Source organism: Cheilinus undulatus, linkage group 10 (genome assembly GCF_018320785.1).
Source record: "Cheilinus undulatus linkage group 10, ASM1832078v1, whole genome shotgun sequence".
Lineage (NCBI taxonomy): Eukaryota > Metazoa > Chordata > Actinopteri > Labriformes > Labridae > Cheilinus > Cheilinus undulatus.
The window spans coordinates 15,866,628-15,892,902 of NC_054874.1; the positions used below are offsets into that span (position 1 = coordinate 15,866,628).

The following is a 26,275-nucleotide window of genomic DNA, read 5'->3' on the forward strand; positions in this document are numbered from 1 at the left end:
TAACTAGGGATACACTGTATTGTTTATTTTTTGCAAATATCTGATATGCCGATATTCACAGATTAATTTTAGCTGATATTGATACCGATATTTAAACACACTTTGAAGTTTAAAGATTGAGAATGAATAAAGAAAAAGGCCTCAACCGGTTTAGGTCTGCTTGTTTAGCCTTAAACTTTACAAACGTATAATTTAAGTGGCCAAAATTTACAGTCACTATATGCTGATGTTCACAGCCAAAACATCAGTTTTAAAAATCCTCAGAAATTCTGTTTTCTACAGATGCCTTTTAAGCTTATCTCTGGCAATACTGATATCAGGCCAATAATATTGTGCACCCCTTGTAACATTAACTACATAAGTCACAAAGCTATGTAACGAAGCCAAAGCGAGCCACTTTGAAAACGGGTCTTTACATAACTTAATCATTGATTAGACCTCTGATCTTTTTCTCTGTTTTATTCATTAAATGTTGCTTAGTCTGTCATGTTTTCAATGTGGTTATTTCACGAATGGACCTGCTAGAATTTCTCTATGAATAATGTTGAATAAAAAAATTACATTTGAAATATATTGTATCAGCAAATTCTATTAGGCTACTTCCATTCTGACAGAGGCGTTGCTTAACAGTTGTGGTCTGCAAGGGGAGACATTAGAGATCTGTGGTCTGTGGTAAACATAACTTAATTTTCTCTTGCGATAAAAAATTTCCCAGACCCAATCTTTTTCCGTTTCTGTTTACATACAGTGAAGCTAGCATAACTAAGCTAACTGGGCTCATTTTCTTTACATCTCATCACATTTATAGCACATGTTCTGTTTAAACGATAGCCAGTTCATAAGACTGCCAGTGTCACACACAGCGTCTTTGCTGCAGCCACAATTCTCTGTGGCCCACCTCGCCAGTGACTCATAAACTTGTGCACAGCGTCATGATGATGGATCACGCTGCTACTGTTGCCAGTTGGTTAGCCAAGACATAACAAGATTTGTGTGTGTGTGCCATCCAGAAAGACAAAAAAGCTGTGGGCTATCTCAGTTGGTAGAGGACAGGTGCCCATCCAGTCTAAAGTTCTCACACACTTGTTGCAGGATAGATTGACAGTCTTGGTGATATTTGGAGCATGTCTTCCCCACTCCCATATTTCCTGTCTCTTTTCAACTACCTTATCTAATAAAGGCAAAAAGTTTGAAAAATAATTTAAAAAAGAAAAAAAGTTGTGTAGTCTGATCTGGACATAAGGAACTTTTTAAGAACAAATTTTGTGAAGAAGGTATTGATGAATTAAGCCCATTAATTTTAGTTTAAGGTGTTGATTTGAATATAAACTATATTCCTCATTTGAATTTTCTAAATATGCCAAAATTGTGACATCTTGATGTTTTCTTGTCTCAATAATCCTCGAGTGTGAATTATTGTACTCCTTCTGATGGAGTCCCAACTTCTCTGATTTTAAATCATAAATTTAAAACATTTAAAAGGGTCATTTTTTTTTTTTAACTGTAAATGAAAATAATTAGTTTGAAATTTTTAAACACAATGTCTATATGGTTATACCTCCAGGGGCCTTGCCCTACATCCCTGGTTGTGGACACTGAGAGACACCTTGATTTACCAATAAAGCACATTACACGTTGATTTTCCAATTTTCAGTTTATTGTTGGCATATTGGTGTGTTTGTGTTTGTAATGTGTGAGAAAGTAATGTGTGTGTATACTGAATCCCACGGCAGCGCGTACAACACCTTTTGCTTTTGGCCTTTTTGTTTCTTTATAAATGGACCCTTAAAGTTTTGGTTACAATGACACAAAATTACCATGAATGTCGATCTAACTCGTCACCTCCGCTTTATTTATAGACATGATCTTTATCGATATCCCAAAGTGAAAAAAAGTACTGAAATAATGTGAAAGAATGAGAAGTTGAGTTTTACATCTGCTAAGGCTGTTCTGTCTCTCTTCACGTCAAACGAAAAGCCTCTTCCTTCAGGGCACGTAAACCACTGAATCAGAATGTGAACCCAGCAAACGGATAGCACGCCTTCAGAACAAGTAGATATAGATAGATTTATATATAGAGTTTTATATTCAGCTTGAAACTTTTAAAAGAGTACAGTAAACACTTCTCACACATGATAGAAACTACTCGACACCTCAGAATCAGAAAAAAGCGGGACGGACGGCGTCCAACCCCGCAGTAAGGTGAACAAACCAAACCCCATTCAAAAAAAGAACAAGTAGACTGTAGTCCTGCGGCGGCCATGTTCTTGTGATGTTACGTCAGAGTGGAAAACTCAATTGCTGTTATCGTGTAGCACTGTTAACATTCCTGGTTGTTTTTCATTTGCGGCTGAGATTCTGACAGCTGATTTTTGCCTCCTAATTGAATACAGACTATTAAGACAACAAATACTTAGAATCTAGAAAGAGATCTAGATGGACGGATGCTTTTTAATGGTTGGATAAAGTCGTATATAGGAAAGGCTACCCCATGAGAACACGCAACATGAATGCCAAAAGATGGCTTGTTCTCCTTCTGGCCTTCGACACTGTAGGACATAAGAGTTGAAAGTTGTTTAAAAAGAGTTGGGCTTAAGTAAAAATAAAAAATCGAGTTGACTGAAAATAATTTTAGTTTAAAGTAAACAACACTCAATCTTTCCAAGTCATTTTGTTATCGACTCAAATTATTTGACAATCATCCTTTTATCTGCAGAGTTTTACCAGAATGCCTTTGGGCACTGCACACTTTTGCACCATGTGTGAAGTTACTGAGTTAGACAAGTCTCATTTGTAGGTAGCAACTAAACTTCAGAATAGGTGGTGTAATTATTATGTGTAGGGAAGTTTCCACAGTGTAGTTGAACTTGTAAAAATCAAGTTAATCCAACAGAAATGTAAATCTCTTTACACTACTTAAAAACTTTGACATAATCAGTTTAAAAACTTTTTTTTGTGCTGTTTCAACTTGTTCCATTTTACAGTGCATGTGTAGCATTATAGTAATTAATTGTGTTTTCTTGCCACATGAAGTAGCAAGAGACATCACAAAAAATGAGGATCATGATGAACACTTGCCATGGCTTCTTCTGACCCCATATGTGGCTAAAAACTGACATCAATGGTTCTGCTGTTTCTGAAAATTTTACACATCACAACTCATGAACTCGAGGGAATTCTGAAAATACCAACAGGAGGGGCCTTTGGGTCTTGATTACTTATCAGCCACCAGGCTGGCTACAGGCCTGCAATGTAATGATTAATTTTAGGGCTGTAAAATGATTTTTTTTATTTTTATTTAACCCCGATTAATTGCACCCTGTTCATTACATTTGAAAATTCTCTTATTTTGCATGTCAAATTGTTATTGTCATTTTCAACTAAAGGTCACTTGACTTCCTGTTTGGATATATAACTACTTTTATAGAACTGAACATATGACATAAACTAAATCACAGAATACGAACTTGTCATGGATTGAAAAGAAAATAAGAGGCAGTTGAAAGGTTAAAAAATGTATTAGGTTCAGATGACATTTTATTTGTCTTCAGAGTTATCTGTGAGTTTTTAAAGTGAAATGAGGATAAGGAGCAGTGGTGGGCTTATTTTGCATCACTGTAGGGAGAGGCTGCAGTGGCCTAACTAAGGAGTGCTGAAAGAGACAATAAATCAGGAAATTAATTCTGATTAAAAAATGTTCAGGGCCGCAATTGTGAATTATAGTTAATCATGAATTAATATGATTCATCTTGACAGCCCTGAGTAATTGCTGACCATATTAAGAAGCATTGTTGTGATGCAACTGTGTACTTTAGTTCCACGTTAGTGAGCCAAAAATGCAATGCTTACAGCAAGAGGCGGAGCATGGTGGATATAAGCTTCCATAGACTGCACTGAACATGAAACATGTAACATGAAACCTACAGTGTAGCTTGGTGATAGTGTTACACAACTAATGTCAAGTTTTAATACATCCAGTGTTTTTTCCCTCAGTTTTTCCCTTGTTTAATCATATCAATGATTACCAAACATTCATGTTATTTAGGGTGTTTAGCTTCAGTCCAACTGCAGCTGCTGAAAACTATTTTTTCTTAGAATTGATTATCAAATGCCTTATGGATTTTCAATATCCATGGTCTTTTTAGTCACTTTTTGATCAGGAAACAACTCAAAAAAGTTTTAAGAATCTCAACAAACTACAAGAATGGCACAACAAGAATGCAACATTTGAGCTTTCCATATTGAGCGTGACATCACATGAACATGGCCAGCGTGGGAATATGGTCCATTAAAGAAAAACATAAATAAAAAAATATCCTGCCCACAATCTTTTCTTACAAAGTTTGATCGGAATAGAGACACTCGACCACACGAACAGAATAGAAAAATCTAAAACAGTGGTATTGCATTTTCAAATGCACAAAGATTCTCCTGTACAATTTGGCGTCTCTCTGCGAGTACAAACGCCTAAAGGGCTCAGTGGCGGTTTTCTCCAAGTGGCTCTCGCATCGATCAGTCATTTTTCGGCACACGTTAGCAGTCCTCGTATGGTTTGATTCTCCTCAGTGCTGTAAACAGGCACACGCAGATTGGAAAAGCTCAGAGAGATCAGTTCATCTCCCCGTCATCAGAGTCCGTCCTCCTCCTGTTTGGTTCTCAGTCCGGCTGAGACAGTGAGGTTTCCTCCCAGTAAGGCTATCCATTGACCTGCCTGCACCCCACCTCAAAATAAAGTCCAAAATCCTGAAGGCTGGGGTGCCTCTGAAGCCCGGCAGTGCTCCAAGGAAGTCCAGGATGGAGGGATCTCTTACTTCCTTAGTTTGTGAGTAGTCACGTGTTTTTCTTGGTAGTTTTTTCCTCAGTGAGGAGGGGGGAGAGGGTGAGCGTGGACTGGGGTAATACAGGTCTGAAATTTGATGCTTTTCTTTTTTATAGCCTTAGTCGTTGAGGAGTGATTGTGCAAAGTCACGCGGTCTCTGGTATGTCCACGCGAAAGGAGCTAGCAAACCCTTTTCCTCGCTGCAAGAAGGAAAGAAAGAAAGATTGGTTAGTTTTGTGTGTACATGTGTTTTTTGACTTTTTTTCTTTGTGTGTTTGTTGAGATGAACAGTAATGACACAACCAAAATGGGAAACAGACAAGAAATGGGAGTGAAACACCAGTGTGTAAAACCAAGGCCTTTTGTAATTTGTGAATGACAAACACAGTGTATTAATGAGTTTAAATTTTAATTTCTTCCCCCTGCAGCTGGTAGACATGCTGTAATGTCTGCAGAATAATCCTCAAAGGATAAAAGTGTGTCCACTAAAGTTTGATGTTTAAGAGAGGCTCCAGACTCTGGCACAAAGCTTTGATCGAGGGCTGACTTTCAAGAGTTTGCTGCTCTGCCATGCATTAAATTCTGACCCAGTCAGGCTGTCTGCGAGTCATCTAGCACCAGGCTCTCTGCAAACAGACAGTGTGAGATAGAGAGGTGAGCATCCTCTGGCTGCATCGAAGCCCTGTCACAAATGGAAATTGCATAGAAACTTTTTTTAAGTACCTAAAAAGGTTTGAAGTGATGCAATCTCTTGTTTTATGATCAAAAGTATCCTGGATGCTTTTAAGAAAAGAATGATCTTTTAGGGGGAAAGTACTGTCTATGATGAACAAAAACACTGCCAATACTTCAGGCAATGTCTGTTATTTCAATCATTTTTATTTTTTGAAGTACTGATTTGCACAGTAATACTGTGAACCAAAAGAGGGCAAGCGGTGTCTACACAGGCAAAATTTGCAATGGCTGGGGATGACAAACAATGTGGGCACACAGTGTAAAAATGACAACTGTGCCTGGCAAAAAATAGGAAAATCACGCATATTGCATGTCTAAATGCTTTGCCCAAGACATACAATTGTAGGCCTATTGTATCAACAATGATTCCTGGATGAAATGTTGCCAACATATTTGTGCAAAAAAAGGAGTTTTCCTGCAATTTGTGATGATTAAAAACAAGCAGCATTGGAAAGTAACCAATTACATTTACTAAAATTACTGTAATATATTTGTTTTATGGGGTAATTGTACTTTTTGAGTACATTTTGAAATCAGTACTTTTACTTCTACTTAACTTTGAACCATAGTAACTGTACTTTTACTTGAATGCAATTCTCCTGTGCTTTTTCCACTTCTGTTGACTGCATGTAACACATAGAAAAAATGATTCCATATCACATCCCAAAACAGCAAAAACTGGAATGTTGTTATCTGAGTGTAATTTTAACTCAATCTGAGTGAAACTGTCTTCAGTGTTGTAGTTATTTGACAGTGTTGATCCACCAGGGCTAGTTCTCCACTGTAAAGAGTCAGCTGATCTAAACCCTACCCACTGTGATTTCAAATCTGGAGGGATTTATGACAGAGTTCCCCATCATGCTCTTGGTCAGAGAGTTTATTTGTGTTTTAGACGTGTTTAGTCGTGTTCGGATGTTGCCTGTTGTACAGTGATCCCTGTTCGGGTTCTTCTGGATTGATGTTTTTTTATGTGAGACACTTTTGCATCATGGCTAAAGTTATCCATTGGGTTAGTGCTCCCACCTCTGACTTTAGGTGTTCATAAAAAAACACATAGTGCCTCTGCTTAATCTGTTGAACTGCCTTGCTATGAGGTTGATGCTCTGCTTTGTTCTTGCCAGAGGAGACAAGAGTTACTGCAGCTCTGTCATATTGTAAAATATTTAACTCTTTCAAAAGTGTAGTTTAACTATATGTAGTTAGGACACATATTAAAACGTTTAAAGTGATATATTTAACTCTAAATGAGTTTAACAGTCACCATTGCTATGTATTTTACTTTATTATAGAACAACCTGGTTGGAGACCTATTCTCCTGTTCTTTTTACTCAGATACTTTTTACTTTTACTTGAGTAAATTTATAGACAGGAACCTTAAGTGCATTTTAACCAGAGTAACTGTACTCTTAATTGAGTACAAAAGTAATAGTTACAATACTATTTTTTCATCTTTGAAAACAATAAACTACTCAATAGAAATGCCTAGAATCCCTCTTCCTGTTGAAATGGTATCCGCAGATTTTGGTATCTATTTTTCTTTACTTCAAACCAATTTACCAAAAGAGAGTGCTTATTTTAAATTAAATATGTTGGCAGTCTTTGGAAAAGTTGGTGGAAATGGCTCCTTTACTTTTCAGAGGAATGTGGCTTTAGTTAATGCAATTAGATTCTGAGTAGGAGGGCTGCTGCAATGAGCATGGGGGTCTAGGGCAAGGGTCTGGACATGAGTGCAGGCCTGGGCAGACTGTGATATTGATGGCCTAAGTGGAGAGTTGTTCCACATGAACAGCAGTCGAATAAGTTTGTCTGAAACTTTTATTGAAAATTACCCAATATTGTTTACTATGAGTCTTATTTTTTTATTTGTATTTGTTTGATTTTTTTATTTGGGATCTATGAATCTGTTTTGGAAAAGCAGCCCGGCTGTTTACTAGTCCTGGATCTGTCTGATGACTATAACTGGCTTATATTTAGTGAAATTAGATTTTTTTTTATAAGTCAAATGCAGTAAGTAAGTTTCTATGTTGCCTTATTGTGGCTAAATCATCTTCATCTTTTAAAAAGAGCTGGATCTTTGTAGGCATGCTTTTACATTGAAGACAACGCCGGCTGTTTCACTGCTGCTGGATAAATTCCTCTACAGGACACATCTATACCGTCTTGTGCATTTGAGTCATTCAGACATTAAAAATGTAAAAATATGGCTGAGGTTTGAAACACTGTGATTCTTCTTTCATTGGCCTCATTCACACAGGATTTAAGGATTCACACATTAAAAAACAAGGGCAGGAAGTCTCACTGCTTGTTTCAATTCAGTCGTGTGAAATGGCTCATGGGTAATGTGCTGTGTGTATGTATTTGGGTTGGGGGTTATGGGAAAATTGGCCTTGAGGGGGAGCTGGTTATTATTTGGTGGCCAATTTATTCAGGACAACAACAAAGACGGAGATTTAACAGGCCCGCCCTGCCCACCCCTCTGCCCCCCTGCTATCATGTCGTCTGATGACGGTGATCATGCGGCTTTCCTTGCCCCCCTCTTGTCTCCCCTCCCGACCCCAGGCCTGGGCTTGCCCCCCCTTTCAGGGACAAAGAGGCTCTGTGTATCAGTGACTTGATCAGATTAGGGAGCTTCAGCCTCTTGGTATCATCATTCTATCCCTTCCTCTCCCCCCTCTGCTCCCCTCCTCTGACTGTTGTTCCCTCTGTGCCATTAACCCCCCCACCCCCCCCCAGCCCACCCCAGCTACCTCCCCCGCTCTCATTAGCATAAGGGCCACAGTGATCTACTTTGCAGGAGGAACGAGTGGCTTTTCGTGGGAAACGTGGAGATATTGGGAGCTCTTCACATCGAGTGCTGCATCACAAGCACATAATCAGCACATCCATGGAAACTGCATACAACACACACAACACGACATAGAGAGTACAGCGTAGAAGAGGAGGCAGACAAGTGGGCTGGTTAGTGTTTGGCTGCTCTATTTTTCATGCAGGCCTCAGACACTACTCTCATGATTTGCAAGAAATCAATCCTAATTAACTGAGGGATTCTTCTGCCTTTATTGATGCATTTTTAGGTACATTTTACTTGTTTTTGTTTGTGCTGCTAATCCGGGCAAAACTTTTTGCAAGTTTAGAAAGTCAAATTTTCTTACCGTTTGCAGATTTTTTTCTCCTTATAAATCATTTTGAAATATATGATCATGTTTCTTCTTTCTTACCATCCTTGCTTTCCTCCTTTTCATCATGAGCCATCTTTAAGCGGATTCTGTGCACACGCTGTGCATCGACACGTCTTTAATAAAACTGTATTTTCCTTCTGATATGAACAGTAGGTAGTCTGCTTGACTTCACTTTTTGATCTCATAAAAAGAAGAATCATAATGAATAAATCATTAATTAAAAGTAGAGATTTTCCTGCTGTTTGGAGCAGCACGCTGCAGTCTGAGAGGACGCTCTGCTCTGACGGTTTGATAATTCAGCTGGCTGTGTAGATGATGAGAGCGCAGGCCTCTTCAGGCGCTGCTTGACTAAATTATAATGAAGCTTTATCACCAAATTGCCTTGATTGAGGATGTTTCTCTTTGTGGCCTTTGAATGAGAGCTCAGAAACAGTCATTCCTTGGGAAATACGCCTTTTTATCCTCCTGTCTTATCTTTAACTGCTTTTCTTTATCCTCTGCTCAAATGCACGGACGTCGGAGGAGAATTTAAGCTCACTGCCTCATTCTGTTCTTCTGTGGTTTAAAAAAAGGCATTCATTATGTTACGGCAGCCATTTTCCTACAATGAAAGCGAGCACCCTTAATGCTAACATCTCCACCCACACCGAGGCAGCATGACTGAAAATCTCCTGCTTTTTCTGGTTAATTTACAGGCAGATCATCAAGGTCTCAGTGTGTGAGTGTGTGTGGCTGAGGTCCTGCTAACACCTCCTTAATGCTTTGTGTGGACTAATCTCAGTGAAAACAGTTTGATATCTGATAAAGATGTAAATAAGGCAAAAAAAAAAAAAAATACCACGTGAAGATCCATTTCGGAGCTGAAAGACCGAGTCTTTATCACTGACAAACAACCCAAGTCTCTAAAAAGAGCCGTAATTCCCGTCAGTCTGAACGAGGCTGGATGGACATAAATAAAGCCGTGCTTTTGTTCACTTGCAGAACCACAGATCAAGTCAGTTGAAGGTTTTCAATGCGTGCCAGTACGTGTTGTGTCCATGCAACCACAGGGTTGCTGCAAATCCTTAAAAAGTCTTTAATTGGACTTTTGAAATTTGAGCCATAAAAGGTCTTATAAAGTCTTAACTGTACCTGTGGGAGGTCTGAAATTTTAGAAAGCCCATTGCATAAGATATGTCCTCATCCAGTCTTTGATTTGTAGCTACATTTTTAGATCTGAAGTGGGTAAATCTGGCACAACTTCACCAACTCCCAAGGTGCATGGAGGATGAGGAGGGTCTTGAAGAGAACAGAAATCTCCAGCAACACTTGTAGTTAAAAGAACAACTTTATTAGACCAGATTAAGTTGTTTTTTTTAACTACAAGTGTTGCTGGAGATTTCTGTTCTCTCCTAGCTACATTTTTACAAATTTATGTCATTCTGATTTGCATATATGTCTGTCAGTGTTGTAATTAAATGAAGCCTAGCGTAAGTTCATGCAGGACACAGTGGTTATACGCTCAGCCGTGATCAGCTGATGGCTAGCTGATCCCAATTATCGCCTCAAAGCTCCCACAGCCAATCACAGCTCTTATTCTCAACACAGCAGTGTATTTAAATATGATGTACTTCTCACTAATCCCTGCTTGCATTAATGCTGATGCACCATGCTGCTGCTGCAGTGTGCTAAACTTCCTCCAGCCCAGCCTCCTCCTTTATAGCATAAAGCCCATTGCACCCTCATATTTAGATTCATGCCACTATGTATTAATTGCTTTTGAACTAAATTTATTGTATTCAGTATGCATTGCCATTCATGTATCCATCCATATTGGGTTTTTTTAGCTATGCGCTCTATGGAAAGTCAAAGCCTTCTCCACCAAGTATAACTGCGTATCCATTTTGCAATAAAATGGTAAAAAAAAAAAAAAAAGTACGACAAGTGTTCCTGCCTGTTTGGTCATGTTGTAATCAAAGTCTCTGTAAAGTGGAATCCAAATTTTGTGTCTTAACACACTAGATATGTTGGAATAAGGTTGCTGTAAACACATGAAGACAGAAAACAGTAAATTAAATCCCCAACTTCTGTTTCTCTGCTCTGGCACAGAGCCAGGAGGCTGCTCTGTGATCAGAAGCATTCTTTAAAATCTGAGAGGATTGTATTTCTCATGGGTGGGTGTGGCTTCAGGACATTTAACTGACACGCCCACACATAGAGCAGATTCTAATGCCTCATTTTTCATCATTTTGAAGCTTAATTTCATAAATCTAGAAATGTTTTTCATGACGGAAATTTGACCTGATGGTTCATAACAGTGGCCTGCCATACAACAGACCTACATTTTTTTTTTCTATCACTTAACAGGGGCTTTAGCTTGTATCACAGTTGTTTTCTTCACTTGAGGACAAATGCCACCCAGAGCCCCACCCCGCTGCTGTGCTGCTTCTCCTCTCAAACCAAGATAAGCTCACAGACTGACAGGCAGAAAAACATCACGACTCATGGAGTCTGTGAAGATTCATGATGTCCCATGAATGGGACTTAGACTAAAACGGGCTTATCGTATCAGTCTCTGGAGATATTTAGGGAATAAAGTCCTGTGTCTGAGTCCCTCTTTGGACACATGTTTTATTATGTCTGCCAGGCCACTGTGCTCCACTGAAAAACACTTGAAAGCACCTGTCTTTTTACTCACTTTCACCGATGCTGTCCAATCAAGTGTTTAATTATCCTGCTCACTCCTGTGTGTATCTGAAAACGCTCCTACTTTGCTAGCTGGTATCCTCCCTCCCTTTGCATGTTTTGCAAGGGAAAGGCCCGCCTTACTTTGTCTCTGATTGGTTCTGTCTTAGCTGACCAATCTAACCAACAAATGCAACAACAATTAACCAATCAGTGGCAGAGTAGTATGCAATTTGCATACCGTAACTGATTCAAAATGGGACGCTGTATTTAACGTCAAATACGGGACACTTCTGTAATTTAAGGGACGGGTGGCAACCCTAGTTGACGTTCTTCAATTTGTGCCAGTACATGTTTTGTCCATCAAATCTGGATGCAGGCAACCCAGACCACCTCTGTATAAAGTTTGAGCTACCTGATATCAAACTGTCTTTAGCACACTTTGAGGTTTGTTCCCAAAAAGTTTCATGGATTGGCATCCGAATGCCCAAATTGGATGTAAAACCCTGTAAATACATTGTATAAACAGGGTCTAAGTGTGTGAGGGGATTGAAACAAGTGATGTGAGGGAGATAAAATCATCATAGTGAGAGAAATGGAGATGTCTGAAAAGAGGGAAGAGTTAGTGAAACACTCTGAAGGATGAGGGTCAGACCCAGAGGAATCTCATGCTTCTTTCCTTTCTTAGTTGAAGAAGATTAAATTTGGATTTTATTTTGTTCGCTTCACCAGATTGAAAGAATACTCACTTAAATAAGCGGGGTTAAAAGTTGCTCTGGAGCTAGGCAGAAATGCCTCCAACTCTTTCCTCTCTATGGAGCCGTGCTGGTGGCTGAGGTGATGATGGTTTTTGAGGTGGTGTTGGTGGTTTTGGTGGAGGTGACTGAGAGGCGTCTCTTTGCCAAACGTGGAGAACGACTTATCAGCCGTCTGCTCGGGACTTTCAAATACCTCTGTGTCCGGGACCGAGTCCATGCCGGGCACGTGGAGGTTGCTGCGGTAGTCCGGGCCCTGGCGCCCGTCGGAGGGCACGAAGCTCGGCATCCAGCAGCGGTCCGAGTGGCCCAGAGCTTTACACTCCTCCGTGCAGTTAGAGAAGAGATCGGCACCTGCAGAGGAGGAGGAGGGAGAAAGATGTTTAAGCCTTTAAAGACTGCTATCAAATAAGTCATCATAAACTATGGCTGTTTTATAATAATAAATAAAGCATGGCTGTTTTCAAATGGTCCTTTTTAAAACTGATTTGGATGAATTCCAAAATATATTATTGAACAAAATAGTACCTGTGCTGTGTTTCTATAGCAGGGGCTGATATTAGGCATTTAGCTGATTATCTAGGTTACAGTATCATTTAGCAGATGCTTTTGTCCAAAGCGATGTCATTTTGAGAGTAAGTACAACACAAGTAGAGATCTAGACAAGAGGAAACAACATGAATAAGTGCCACACAGTGCTTAAAATCCCACTGGATGCAGGAGCTGCCATGCAGTGCTAGAGGCAATGAACATGGTTTACAGAAGCTTTATTACATTTATTTATCTTTTAAGTGATAAACATCAACAATGAAACAACCAATCATTAACGTGAGGCCTGTCATCATCACCATCAATTAGGACACAATGGCATGGGTCATGATGGTGTGGACAGGCATACATGCCAAAGTAGAAACCCAGCTTAATAGTGGAGCTAACGCTGCTCTCTCATCAAAGCTTCTTTTCTCACGGTCTTAAGAAGCTGCCAGAATAATTAACCCACATGAAAGCGAGCGCGCTCAGACCGGTTTTTACCTGCAGCCTTTCATTCGGGACAAAAGGTTTCATAAAGGGGGTGGGAGTGAGGCCGGGACAGGGGCATTGTGGGTAATCAAACACTATTGAGTTTGTTGTTTTGGTTCATCTGATGCCAGGCCAACCGGAGGTTTGAAAGAGTTCACCCACCTCTGCACCCCGCCAGCTCGCCTTCTTACACACGCATGTTAGTGCATGTTATCACCTGCAGCTACACACACAAACACACAAACACACACTCGACCAGTGACCTGCACTGTTTAGCATCCGACTGAAGCCGCTGAGGCCAGCCGCTGAGGCCAAGCTGTGTTTGAGGCGATCTCTGCATAAGGATTAATCAGCGCTGAGGTCTTGACCTCCTCAAGGGTCATATCTTCAGTGATTTTTGGAGAACTTTGTGATGTCTTTTTTAGCTGGAGGGAGTTTTTATTCTGCAATTAAAGGCTTGAGCTGAATTTTAATGAAGTTGTTGGGAATTCAGTTTACAGAGAACCAAAAATGATTCAACAGAATTTTAAAAATCCTGCATCTCAATGTTTACATCATTTATATATTCCTCTTTTTGCTCATGAATCTTTAACTATAACATCCAGTGACCGGGCCTATTCATGTGCATTTCTTCTCCATTTTTTTATCCAAATTTTCCATATTTATAGGTAGTGCTCAGGCAGTAAAGTGAGTTTAAACAAAAGCAAACAAAATAATCCAGATTAAATAATTACCATGTACCATGTTTTATCTCATGTACTGCATGTTTCTCATGTTTTTCCGAATGTTCCGAGTGTTTAAGTTGGATTAAAATAACTCCTGCGCTTTTGCCTGGATATTTTACACAACTGAAAACAACAAACTCTCCACTATTGGGTATCTGTGGCTCAATCTCAATCCCCCTTTGCCCCCTTGACTTAATTTTGTCCCTTCATTCACATCTAGTGGTAGGGTGTCACAGTCCTTGTTGGAATGGAGGTGTACAGTAAAGTGCAAGGTCTACATGATCCTTCTGACCAAGTGTTATGGGACATCTCCCAGAATGCCTTGCAAATCATTGGCAAGACTTGAAAATTACAACCACAGCCTTATATCATAATTTAATGTTGTTTCAATGCATCATTGTCCTTTTTAGTTCAAACAGGCATTTCAAAATATCGCTTGTAGATGAAATGTTGAGTTTTGTTGTTGCATCTGTTTTTTAAATGTTGTGAATGACCAAGGCCACCCATAAGGGGGGATAAGGGGAGAGCTATCTGGAGCCCAGGCAAATGGGGGCCCATGGAGGTCAGCAAAATCATGGTACATTGTAAAGTTAATCTGTGATGACCATATTTTATATTTAACTTGAATAATAATGGTGCTTTCCATTTGTCATCATAACTTGGAAATTCCAAGTTGGCACGCAACCTGAACTCATAATTCAAACTCATAAGTTGGAGTAACCTTCATCACACCAAGAAACGAGCTCATAGCAAATTCATTCAACTCTGGTGTGACGTCATTCCCAATACCGACATCTGACTTCCAAGGTAAATGGAATGCAACATAACCACTCCAATCAAAGTGACAAAAAATAATTTTATTTATTAATTTATATATGTTGTAGAAAAGTGTAGCCTTTTTCAAGATGTGAAAGCTTAGAAAAACAGAATTGACTTTCTTATTAGTAATGTTAACAATGTAGATGGCTACATTGGCTAAACTATCAGACTTCATAGCTAAGCCATGATGTGAACAAATTTGAGGAGCCAAAGAATAAAGTAAAAGGAACTAAAATAACTTAAGGGGAAGATAACTGAATAAAGGTAAAAACTGGCAAAAGTGGGTTAAAATGGGCAAGAATTGGTGGCTAAGGTATAAAAAAGGTTCAAAAGTTGCAAAATCTGGTTTGGCAGAAACGGTGGTGAAAAAGGTTATAAAGTGCAAAAATAAATAATTTGAACATCAGACTCAATAATAGGTTGACACACTTTTCAGTTCCAAAATGAGCAAACCTTTAGCCAAGATGCTAGCACCAATGCTCCAGATCCAACACTCATGCAATGATATGATAACTCAAGAACACTTTGAGTGACTTTCTTGTTGCATTGCCCAGGGTTAGGTCATTGATAAACTGCCATATTTTTTTATCACAGTCCTAACCCCAGCCCTTCTTATCTACCCCTTACTCTACTTTGACTGTATAGACCTTGAGGAGGTTGTTCCAGTTGTCTCTTGTTTTCATAAACAAAATCTCTGTTTTTGTTGACATTTTGAAGCATTTTGGAGTTTTTTACGAGTTCCCGAGCAGAGAGGATGTCATTTGCGTCACAGATCCTTGAATCCCTTCGAGGTTTATTTAGATAAAATTAACTTTTCTACACTGCATGTGTGTGTGTGTGTGTCCCAGGGTGAGAGCCTGTTTCTGCTGGTTGACTTCATTAGCATCACAAACAGGGATTCTTTGATGAATCTAAAACTGAATCGCTTCTTTAAAACAGACGACGTGTCTGTAAGCTCGACTTCGGCAGCTAACTTTTCAGCCAATAAGTCTTGATCTTTAACAGTCATGTCATGCGTGACTTTGTTTTTGTTCATTTACAAACGCTGGCACTTTACAGAAACAATAAGGTGAGGTAACAGCATCTCAAATATCAGCTGAGACAATTCTCCTCTGGAGAGTCAGCCTTGGAGCTGAATGAGTCTAAATAAATGTCAGAATGATGTTTTTCATTTCAATTCTTCCTCGCTGCTAATGCATTTGCTGAAATGTAAAATTTCTATTAAGGCTTTTTATATACAAAGTGTCTGCTGCTCTGGCTGATGCTAAAGGAGGCAGAAAAGAAATTTAACATTAAAAAATGCTGCATTTGAAGTGCAATTTCAATAACTTAAGTGTATGACACGAGGTCTTTTAAAATCATAAAATTGTAATGATGAGTACTTTAAAAAAGTCATTTAAATCAAAAGCTGCTGTGGTTGAAAGAGAGAGAGAGCACTGATGAAACTGCAACAGTACATTGGCAACATTTAGTATGTGCCAAGTGTTGACGAAGTCTGCACCAAGGTTGCCAGAACATTTTGATACTTGAGTACTTTTTTGATGCCAGGTGTTCTAAAACTCTTTTGTAAGTGCCGGAGCTTTAAAAAACAACATCTGTTTTATAAGAGAGGTATGTAGGAGGGGGATGTATCAGTCACAAATTGCAAGTAAACTTCTGTATTGCAGCATTTCCCTGGCTAATTGCTCCCATGCTGCCTCGGGGCGCACTCACACTAGACCATCCATACAGTGCCGTATTCTAACCGTGCTGAAGTCCATTTGATCCCCTCCCCTGTTCCCGCTTTGGCCCGCACTCACACTACTCAACGCATCAAAGGCCTGGGCACGGATACGTCACGCTCCAACATCATCACATGAAGCATCCATCGCTGATAAATTTGTACGTGTTGATGACTCAGTATGCATATGTATTGTTTTTTAGACTGTAAAATAGCAACAGATTTGTACGATATCTGATCTGACACCTGAGTTATTTTAGCTGACCTGGGATCAGTAGCTATATTAACTATACAGAGCACAGTGAGGAGAGAGAGAGAGAGAGAGAGAAAATGGTTCATAGCGGAGAATTATTGCTCACATCATAAAATCTTGAGGCCTGATCAGAGTTCCAGGCACTTCTGCTGAATAAAACCCTGACTTTTTAATTCGTATTAACCCCCACAGTCATTCCTCTGCATGCCCGTATACTATCTGAATCCCCCTTGCATTCCTTTATGCGTCATAAACTGTACTATTTCTATGCGTAATTCTGGATGCCTGCCACACCAAACAAGCTCTCATGTCACAGGACAGCCTGTGTCCAGAGCAGGATTAAAATGTTCAGTTAAAAGTTTTGTTTACACCGTGACGAGAGCAATTTTAACCATCTAATGAGAGCTGGAGGTGGAAACACCTAAGGATTAATGATGTTCCGTTCAAACGTCAGTGATCAAGATCACAATTTCACTTCTTGGTGGCATGATATAGAATTAGAGGTAAGTTAATTCAGTGGATGATAGTTTGGCATTCTAATTTTACAATAAGAGAGGTTAAATCAGCCGTGAGATTAACCCCGGCACACACTTGTCCACGTATTTGGCACTCTCCTTTACGCACAGAGGATGAGAGGTGTGTGTTATCCTGTGAGCTGCTGTTTGTGACTCAATCAAAGGAAGAAGCTTTATTTCACAAACTAAAAAACCTCTCACAGTCATTAAAGCCTGACTTTGCCTGAAACTGGGTAGAAATGTGGACTGGACTGGGATCCTGCTGTCTCTAGCATGTGGCTGTGTGTGCTCTCTGCGTTCTCAAGCGGCTTCCTCTTATTGTTACTTCATGCTACGTCACATTCCCGTGCTTGTGCTCCTTCATTTGCATCCGTGCTGTGCCTTCGCCCACCCCGTGCCGGGGCCGCGAAGTATGCCACGCCGAAGCACGGAATGACTGCACTCACACTGGCCAAACGTACCAGACTTTAGGCTGAAACGGGCCCAGGCATGGTACGGATGGCCTAGTGTGAGCGCGCCCTTATTTAGACTGCTCTTGCCTAGCTATGCTCTGCTGTTCTCTCTACCAGCTGCTCTTACAACCCTCCTCCACCCCAGCTCCTCCTTCATTCTGTTTCTGACTTAATCAGTGTCATTCTGTAGTCATTGATGCTTGCTCTGCCCCTAGAGTGTTTGGTTGCTTCTCTTCCTGCCTCGTGATTTCTTCATGGGCATTGGAAGAGCAGGAACGAGTGCTGTTCCAGCTTTATGCTTTTCATGTAAGCCAAAAAATAACAGCAATAAGTGCTAATTAATAACTGCTAATGAAGAGAAATATTTGTAAGCTTAAATCATGTGTGTTTTATGACAAAATGGTCCTGACTGAAAAGCTGTTTCCATGTAAACAAACAGCAAACAAATGGTTATCAATTTTCCAATGAAATCCTCTTTGTGTAAATGTGGATTTTCAGTTAAATGTGTAAAATCAGAGCCTGGGTTTAAAATATCCAGCTGAATTATGTTTATGTAATGTATATCAGGATATAAACCTTTACAGAGAGCATCCAGGAGTGTGTGTGTGTGTTTTAGAAGTGTCTTGAGGGTTTTCTATCAATAATGCAGGCAGCTTTCATGATAACAGCAGGAAGACATAAAGCTCTTACATGAGGAATCAAAGAGCAGGTTGCATCAACACTTTGATGGAGACTTGTGGACGTGTGAGATCGAGCTTAAGACGGAACCGTTTGAGCTCTGCTGGGAAATGAGTCCACTGGAACCTTCAGGGATATTTTTTGCAATCTTTATATTTGCGAGTATTTTCAGAAGTTTTGCATTCTTAGAATCTTTAAAACGTAAACTCAACGGTTATGTAAGTTAACAAACAGTAATGACTCAGAAACAGAAATATTTTTCTTTACCCCCGTGGGGATAACAGGGGGTTTTACAGTTGTTCTCGCACCAAAGCATTTTCACATAACCTACACGATGATTACTTGCTTCAGGTCAAAACAAACTGCTGTTGATATGGATAAGAAAATCGGCGTGCACCGGTATTATGGTCTCTGTATCGTGATATGTATCGTAACGTGAAGCTGTGACAAAATAGCCATTAATAGCCTTTAAAAAAGGCCAAAACACACAGAAGCCTTAGGCCTTAGACACTAACAACCATCCTCTTCATACTTCCATATCTATGGTGAAGCCTGGAGGATGAAGTGGGCCGTGCAGCATGGATGTAAGGCTGTACCATGCCTGGGTCAACATGAGCAGGCCCAGAGTGGCTAAACTGGAGAACTGGGAGAACTCCCCGTTGGGCAAGCTATTTTTTATAGTGGCATTATATTGGCTGCACTCATGAGGGATAGACACGTAGGAGCGCTCATTGTTGAAGTCTTTCACCTCAAAAAACTCTCTGTCTCTCTCTCAGCGCTTGGTTGAGCAAGGAGGGTTGTCCGTGTCCATCAGACTGGAAACTCTACAGCTACACTGGAGATTTTCCAGTGGGCTGGGCTATTTTTGGGCCAGGAGGGCCGCTATACAGCGGCATTACACAGGCTCCACTCATGAGGGATAATTTCACGTGAACCTTGTCAATCGTTAATTCCTCTGACCCCAAGACAGTCAAGGTGGTAACCAAGCGGGGAAAAATGGATCATAACTAGGGCAATGTTGGTAAAAAAGAAAAAAAGTAACAACAAAAATTGAAAGCTTTAAAGGCTTATACAGCCAAGCATGCTAATTGATCAGTTGGAGATGACACAGGTAAGCTAGCAGAGCCAGATGTCCAACATATAACACAACTCAAACCATGCAAACCATTCAAGTTTACTAATCAAATCAATGAACTGTAAGGTTTTATAGCATTTATAACAACATATAAATGAGTATACAACACCGATAAGCTGTTTGCTAATAGTAGCTATGTTGCAAAAGAACTAAGTGTAGAACACTGTCTCTGCAGCAGCTGCAGCCCCTCAGCCAGTTTGCTGCTGACTGAGTGAGGAACAGTCATCACTACTAACAGGAATAAGAGAGGAAAGGCAGGATTCAGTCAAAGTTAATGTTAAAAACAGTACAGTATAGACCTGTTCTCTTCTTGTGTGAAACCACCCTAAATCAGGCTTTAGCTTGACTGTTAGCTAAACTGTTAGATTCTATGTTAGCTTGTGTGTTAGCTGCTAAGCTATTTAGGCCAAGCGTAAGCCTTTAGCCAAATTGTGTTTTTATTGGCCCATATGTTTTTTTTGCTGCAGATCCTGAGTATGCATGTATTCTAAAACCAAATCTGCCTGTGTGTGAGTCTGTCTGAACTGTCCAGCTAGGCTATCTGCTGCTAATCCCTCTGAATACAGACTGATTAGGCTAAGACTGCTGCCGTCCCGGTAAGCACTGAGTGTGTGCTTGTGTATGTGGGTATGTCTGTGCGTGTTTGTGTTGTTGTGTGTCTGTGTAGCGGTCAGCAAAGGGGGAATTTGCTTTGTTACAAAGCGGATTAATTTGGCTCGCCGTCACTAACAGCTTGGAAAAGTGCCCAGACTCCTAACGAGAGGGTTTCTTATTAAATATTAACCAACACGCCATAAATACACCCGCACATTACACTTTAATAACACAGGACCAAAGGAATCACTGCACGGCATGATGGGAAAGGGAGCAGAGAGCATGCTGGGAGCTCACTCACATGCAGTGAGAGCACCTGGACGAGACGAGGACACGGAGAGAAGCTTTCTTTACAAAATGGATGCTGTGTTAATTCTCAAAATGGGACAAGAAAATGTGGCATTTAGGCTCTGTCAGAGAGATAAGACTCACATGCACACTCACATACACGCTAACAAAGAGAGAGAGAGAGAGAAGATGGAGAGGGCGAGCGATGAGGAGAGTAATTTCAGCCACAAAGACAGATCAACACATCCTGATATTTCTTGACATTTGGGGGAAATTAGAAGTTCTCCCGGCACATGAGACAAGCTCAGTCCAGTCAGGAGGTTAAAAACATCTCAGCTTGAACACTAAAACCGTCCACTGCACACGCTCATGCACCCACCAGCGACTGGCCATCTGGAAAGTGGGCAAATGCCTAAAGTGATGCCTCCCTGTGAGCTGTTCAGACCACTCATAATGGTTTATCATGTCTGTGATTAAAAAAAAAAAACATGTAAAACACTAAAAATGCTGATATCATAATTTTCTCATTAATACTTTTAATTAGAAACGATTACTGATGAAGCAAAACCACCTGAGCTTGGCTTAACTTTGTATTGTAATGCATTTTTTCTCTCACAGTCCCCTCACAGCAAGAGTGGAAAGGTCAAGTAAGAGCAGAACTGATTTCTATTGTTTAGACAGCATGATTCAGCAGAAAGATGATGAGTCGAGTACTCTATGAGCAAAGGGAGGTGCAAGGTGAAATGGAAAGCTATGTTGGCTGAAGAAAACTGCTGGACCAAACAGCATAAATGAGATATATTAAAAGAAATACCAGTGTGGCCGCTTTGTAGTTTGCAACAGAGCTGCTTCAGCTACAACACTTACTCTAGCATGGATGACAACCAAGAGGGGTTTCAGTCATTGGAGGACCTAGGCAAAGAGCAATATGAGGGCTCTTTTTAGCTAATAAATATTTAACAGTCACTGAGTTACTCTGTGACCACTCAACAGTCACAGAGTTACTCTGATGACACTTGTTTACTATGTAAAGGTGTGACTATGCAGTGTGCATTGTTTCATTTTTCAAGTCACTCCTTGAAACATGTTAAACAATTTAAACTTCGATTTAAACAAAGTGATGACCGCGTATTACTTGCTCTCATTTGCGTATATTTTGTAAGCCTTTCCTAACTGATAGAGAAGCTTCCAAATGTTTTTCTTCACCAGCTATGAGAGCAAAAACAGAGAAGGACCTCCAAATGACTAAAACCGCCCCTCTTTTGATCCCTGTCCACACTCGCACTGAGCTGAGCTGAAAATGTAAATAAGGTTTGTCTTAATGCCTTTATCACTCTGACGTGTTCCTCTCAAACTATTTTCTCCGAGCAAACAGTCAACTTATGAGGACATGTTCACACACTCCAGCCTGAGATGAGGAATAAGTGTGTCAACATGTCTCGCTCTAAGCCTGAAGCACACACTGCAGACAGACGGGGGGCTGTGGGAGGTAGCGGGGAGGGGTGTAATGTGATGCTGACCCTCATCCCTCTAACTTCTCGTCTTTAACATTCTGCTCGCCGCGCACGCAAACTCTCCGTAATAACCTTCATTTGGTAATTGGTATGCAGAGGTCTGAAAAATGAATTACTGATCAGCGAGCTGTTACCACGGTGATAACGTGAACCGCAGGCCTGAGGAGGAATTCATCAAGGCTGGGGGAGAGATGGGAGTGTGTGTTTGAGGGGGTGTAAAGTGGATAAGCGCCTCGCCTCGCTCTCCTCAGAGTGTGTGACATTGCCTGTGTTGATAAGATGAACTTACAGATGTATTAGAGCTGATTTTGGGCCCCTGAGGAGACTCTTGGGGCCGCTGTGTTGGAGAGTGAGGAGCACTTTAATTCCACTGCGATTATATTCATAAAGAAAACGTGCATTTCAAGGTGTCGTTGTCATGATCTTGGGCAGTGTGGAGTTGGGACTGATACCCAAGGCCCCAGTGGAGGATGGGGTCCTGAAATTGATATATTGATTAGGTTTGGATTTGCTTTTCTAATGAAAAAACTGGTTTGATTAATACAGTTATAGCTCTTTCTTAACTCAGGTCATAAATCAGTGCATGCTAGAGCTGCACAACTTACTGAATTCTAATCACAATCACAATTTTGACATCACCACAATCATAGAAGCACAATTAAATAGCAGTGAAAGAACAGTTTGCAGTTTGTTGAGAAAATGTCTTGACTTAATCTAAAATATTAAGTACTATTTGATAAGAATACATTCTTAGATGACAATTTATACTGAACACTAGGTCTTACTGTTTGGTATTCCGGTCTTTCTGCCTCCTTTTAAAAACAAACATTGTGTAGTCCAACAGTGAGACAGTAAGATATATTAAAGGCTGCTGCTTTGTCATATTTGACCAAATGTTTGGGCAGATGTTAAAAATAAACTGTGCAGGTCTTCTGCACGCAGTCACATAAGGAATGCATCTGAAAGGAGAAAAAGTCCAAGTTACAGACCAGCAGAGGAAGGGAGGAGGGAGTAATCTTGCTTCGGCACAATCATTGCATCACTGCTGTAACACATATACACACACTACTGCAGCATTTAACAGCTGGTAATGTGAGTCCAACTTTTGACCTTTACAGCAAATCTTCATCCTTTCTCTGTCTCTCTACAATAATCTCCAAACTGATCACTTAGAATTTTCTGCACCACATATTTGACCACAACGGAACCCAGCAGGCCCAAATAGAACAAAAACATCCTTCCTGTTTTGCATAATGTCTGTAAAATGTTAAACATTAATGCATTTGTGATGTTTTAATCCTGTTGGCGTGTTCGTCACAGGTGATTTCTGACTCTTTGTGACTCTTTTAGCTCGTCTTTGATCAGGAAACGAGCGAGCAGAGAGCCTGGAGCTACCTCAAATGTTGGCAGGACGACGACAACGACGCAGCAGCAGAATAAAAAGAGCAGAAATCTGAGAGGGAACATGCAGGTGTTGGTAATTGTCAAAAAATACAACCTGCATGACTGCATGACAACAAAGAGATGATCAATGAGCAGCAGCATGCTCCTCTTTGAGGTTTATGCTGGTCTCATTGAGGATTTCGGAGCCTGAATTTAAAGATAAAGCTTTAGTTCATTGTTCTGCAAACTCAAAATGGCATAGAACTGTGATCACACACACATTCACCCCCCCACCCCCCCCACACACACAGAAGTAACTAGGTGTCTAATGGTGTCTGTTTCCATCCTGAACCATCACAATTTGGACGTCATGGTTTGGTGCATGAAGTCATGTGAGTAAAACCAGTCCAAAGAGGGTGACCAGTCTACAAACTGAATTGTGACCATAAAAAAACAAAGTACAAACCAAATTGTGACCCCATAGCTAAGGTATTAACTGTTAGAGCTAGTACAGCGCTGCGATGGACGATGTGGACTTGTGTTTAACTCGAGACAATGACTCAGCTCGAGTCTGTGCTCGCAGCTCACAAACTTAAGGAGTACACACAGACTTAATCCCTGTCACTGTTAGGAAGCTAAACTATGCTATCAATTATCCTGATCAAACAAAGACTTACTGCACAGTGAGTAATCTGTTTACAGCTCTGCAGCAGGGTTACTGTATCCTGTCTGCCACCGTGAGACAACTCAAAGTCACTCTGCATCAACACCAGACACACAGTCTGTATATGAGTGCGTGAAATGACAACACGCCAAGAATAGGGCAGGAAACAGCCGGCTGTATCAGACCGGAGGAAGAGAAATGATCCAGTGTCATGAAAAAGACAAAAGCAATGAGCTGTAAACCTCTGTTTTTCTACTGGATTGAATAAAAAGAGACCAAACTGCAAGCTGGCATTTAAAGTTTGGTCACATTCAAACTTAAATCATCATTTTCTTTGCTATTTTAATTACTCCTTAACTCCTTAAATTCACTCTTAAAGAAGATGTTGTTTGTGTTTGTGCATTTCTCCTTGCAATGTGTTCAGGGGAATGGTAAAGAAGGAAATTTAACACCCTGAAATTCTGTTTTTGAAACCTCGTTTCTGCAGCTGTGAAAATTTAATGCCAAGGTCAGACTACATGTTGTAACCATGGTGACAAGGATGCACGGTGTTGGATTTTTGGCGATATCTGATATGCCAATCTTTACAAAATAAAGTTATCCAATACAGATGATACCAAGATTTAAATGTAGCTCGGACCTAAAACTACAGTCCTCAAAACACAGAATTTAAAATTTAAGGAATGATGGCGAATACATAAAATGACCAGCCTAAAACTCCAGTAACCTTTTTTGTTCCTTCTGTCAATATTAACAGCTGATATAAGCAGTTTTAAAGCCATAACTTTCATATTTGCCGATACCGATAATTCACTTTTAACCCTATGAGCCCCAAGCTGTTTTAACCAGTTTGTCTCACCTGTACTTATTGTCTTAAAAAGCTTGTAAAACATCAACACTGTGGTGCACAGCCGAGCTTTAAACATCCTTTTTTTTTCAGGACAACCTGGGCTTTAAGAATATGAGTGCTGCAGCAATGTCACCTGATTTTTTTAAATAGTTATGGGACTAAAAAGACGAGAGAGAAAACTAAATGGAAATTAAAACTCAAAGATTTTTATGTGTGGCACACAGTAATCAATAATGACCAATTCTTATTTTGCACAAACTTGCTCTCCCATCTCTTGGGGACCAAAAATTGAAAAAATAATCATCCTGTGACAAAAAGTCTTCAAATATTTACATATTTACTAAAAAAAAAATGTCCTTGTACTTCTTTGTCTTTCCCTTTTTTTGAGCCATTATTCAAAGCAGTTCCTGTCTGCAGTGACACAGAGGGCCACGTCACTTGCTCTCTGTCTCTTTTTCTCACCATTATGAGCTATTCTGACATGCACAGTTTGACAAAGAATGATGCAACAACAGGAGAGCCTGCCATTAGTTGTCACAGCCCAGTCACAATGCATTGTGGGATACAAAACAAACAATGTGGCGAACAGCATTAGCCACTAGCATGAGACACAAATAAAAACTGGATTAAAAAATGTATAAGAAGACATACAAGATCAGAGTTACTGGCCTGGATTTTATCTTTCAAGATCCCGACTAGTCTCCCAGGTTCCAGGCTTGCCAGAGAAGCCTCTGAAAGGGCTACGAAGGCATGGATAATGTCATTAGAACGGCGGATCGGAGAGCGTCCTGAGTTAATTCAGTATGTTTGTCTTTTTCCCAGGTGTCAGCTAGCCCCAACTCTGTTCCTTCTAACATCATCATAATGGTTGTGATGATTGGTCAGGTACCTTTGTGGAGTGGTGGAACAAATTTATGGCGCTGTGATCACCTTATCTGACACAGCAACTTTCACAAGAGTCAAATACACTGTGTTAGTATAAAACTCCTGGTGTATAGTCTGTTTAACGCACTTCAAACGAGAACTGAAACACCATAAAAATGCCCATTTTGAATTTCTAGAGATACACAGCTTGCATAAAAAAATAATAAATCTTCTCTAGAGTCTCTTTAGATACAGTTCTCTTGCAGCATGATCTCACATGGCAATCTGGAAGCCTTGACTTCTTCATATCCACGCTGAAATGAAAATCCAGCTGTCACTCAACCAGTCTGAAACCGTTGTACTTTGTGATGGACCGTGATTTTTCTCTGACACTGGCTGCACATTCTGTCACCCAAATTCCTGTTATGTGCAAATGAACAAGAAACACATGATTCATGCCATCTTTTGTTGTTTGATTGAGAGCCCCCTACTGGCAGGCTCACATACTATGTGTTTAAATAAGCCATTGCGTGCTAAATTCTAACTTACTTGTCTATCCCTACAGGATGGAAATAACAGCCCTTGTTCTCTGCACATTAAGCAGTTTGTTTTCTTCAATTGGTATTGTTAAGAGAAGCTTTTACTTTTT

At 40.2% G+C, this 26,275-nt stretch overlaps 1 protein-coding gene across 3 annotated transcripts in view; it reads right to left on the bottom strand.

Annotated features, from left to right (window-relative positions):
• Positions 1-2,053: 2,053 nt before the first annotated feature.
• pcdh10b (protocadherin 10b) overlaps positions 2,054-26,275 on the bottom strand; it is a 40,395-nt gene continuing 16,173 nt past the window's right edge. For 2 of the 3 annotated variants that reach the window (XM_041796901.1, XM_041796900.1), the window contains exons 6-7: positions 12,147-12,506; positions 2,054-5,019 (exon numbers count right to left, since the gene is read on the bottom strand). In XM_041796901.1, coding sequence (XP_041652835.1) covers positions 5,000-5,019; positions 12,147-12,506 — 380 coding nt within the window. In that variant the 3' untranslated portion in view covers positions 2,054-4,999. The remainder of the gene's footprint in view (positions 5,020-12,146; positions 12,507-26,275) is intronic. The other variant, XM_041796902.1, reaches the window with a different exon arrangement.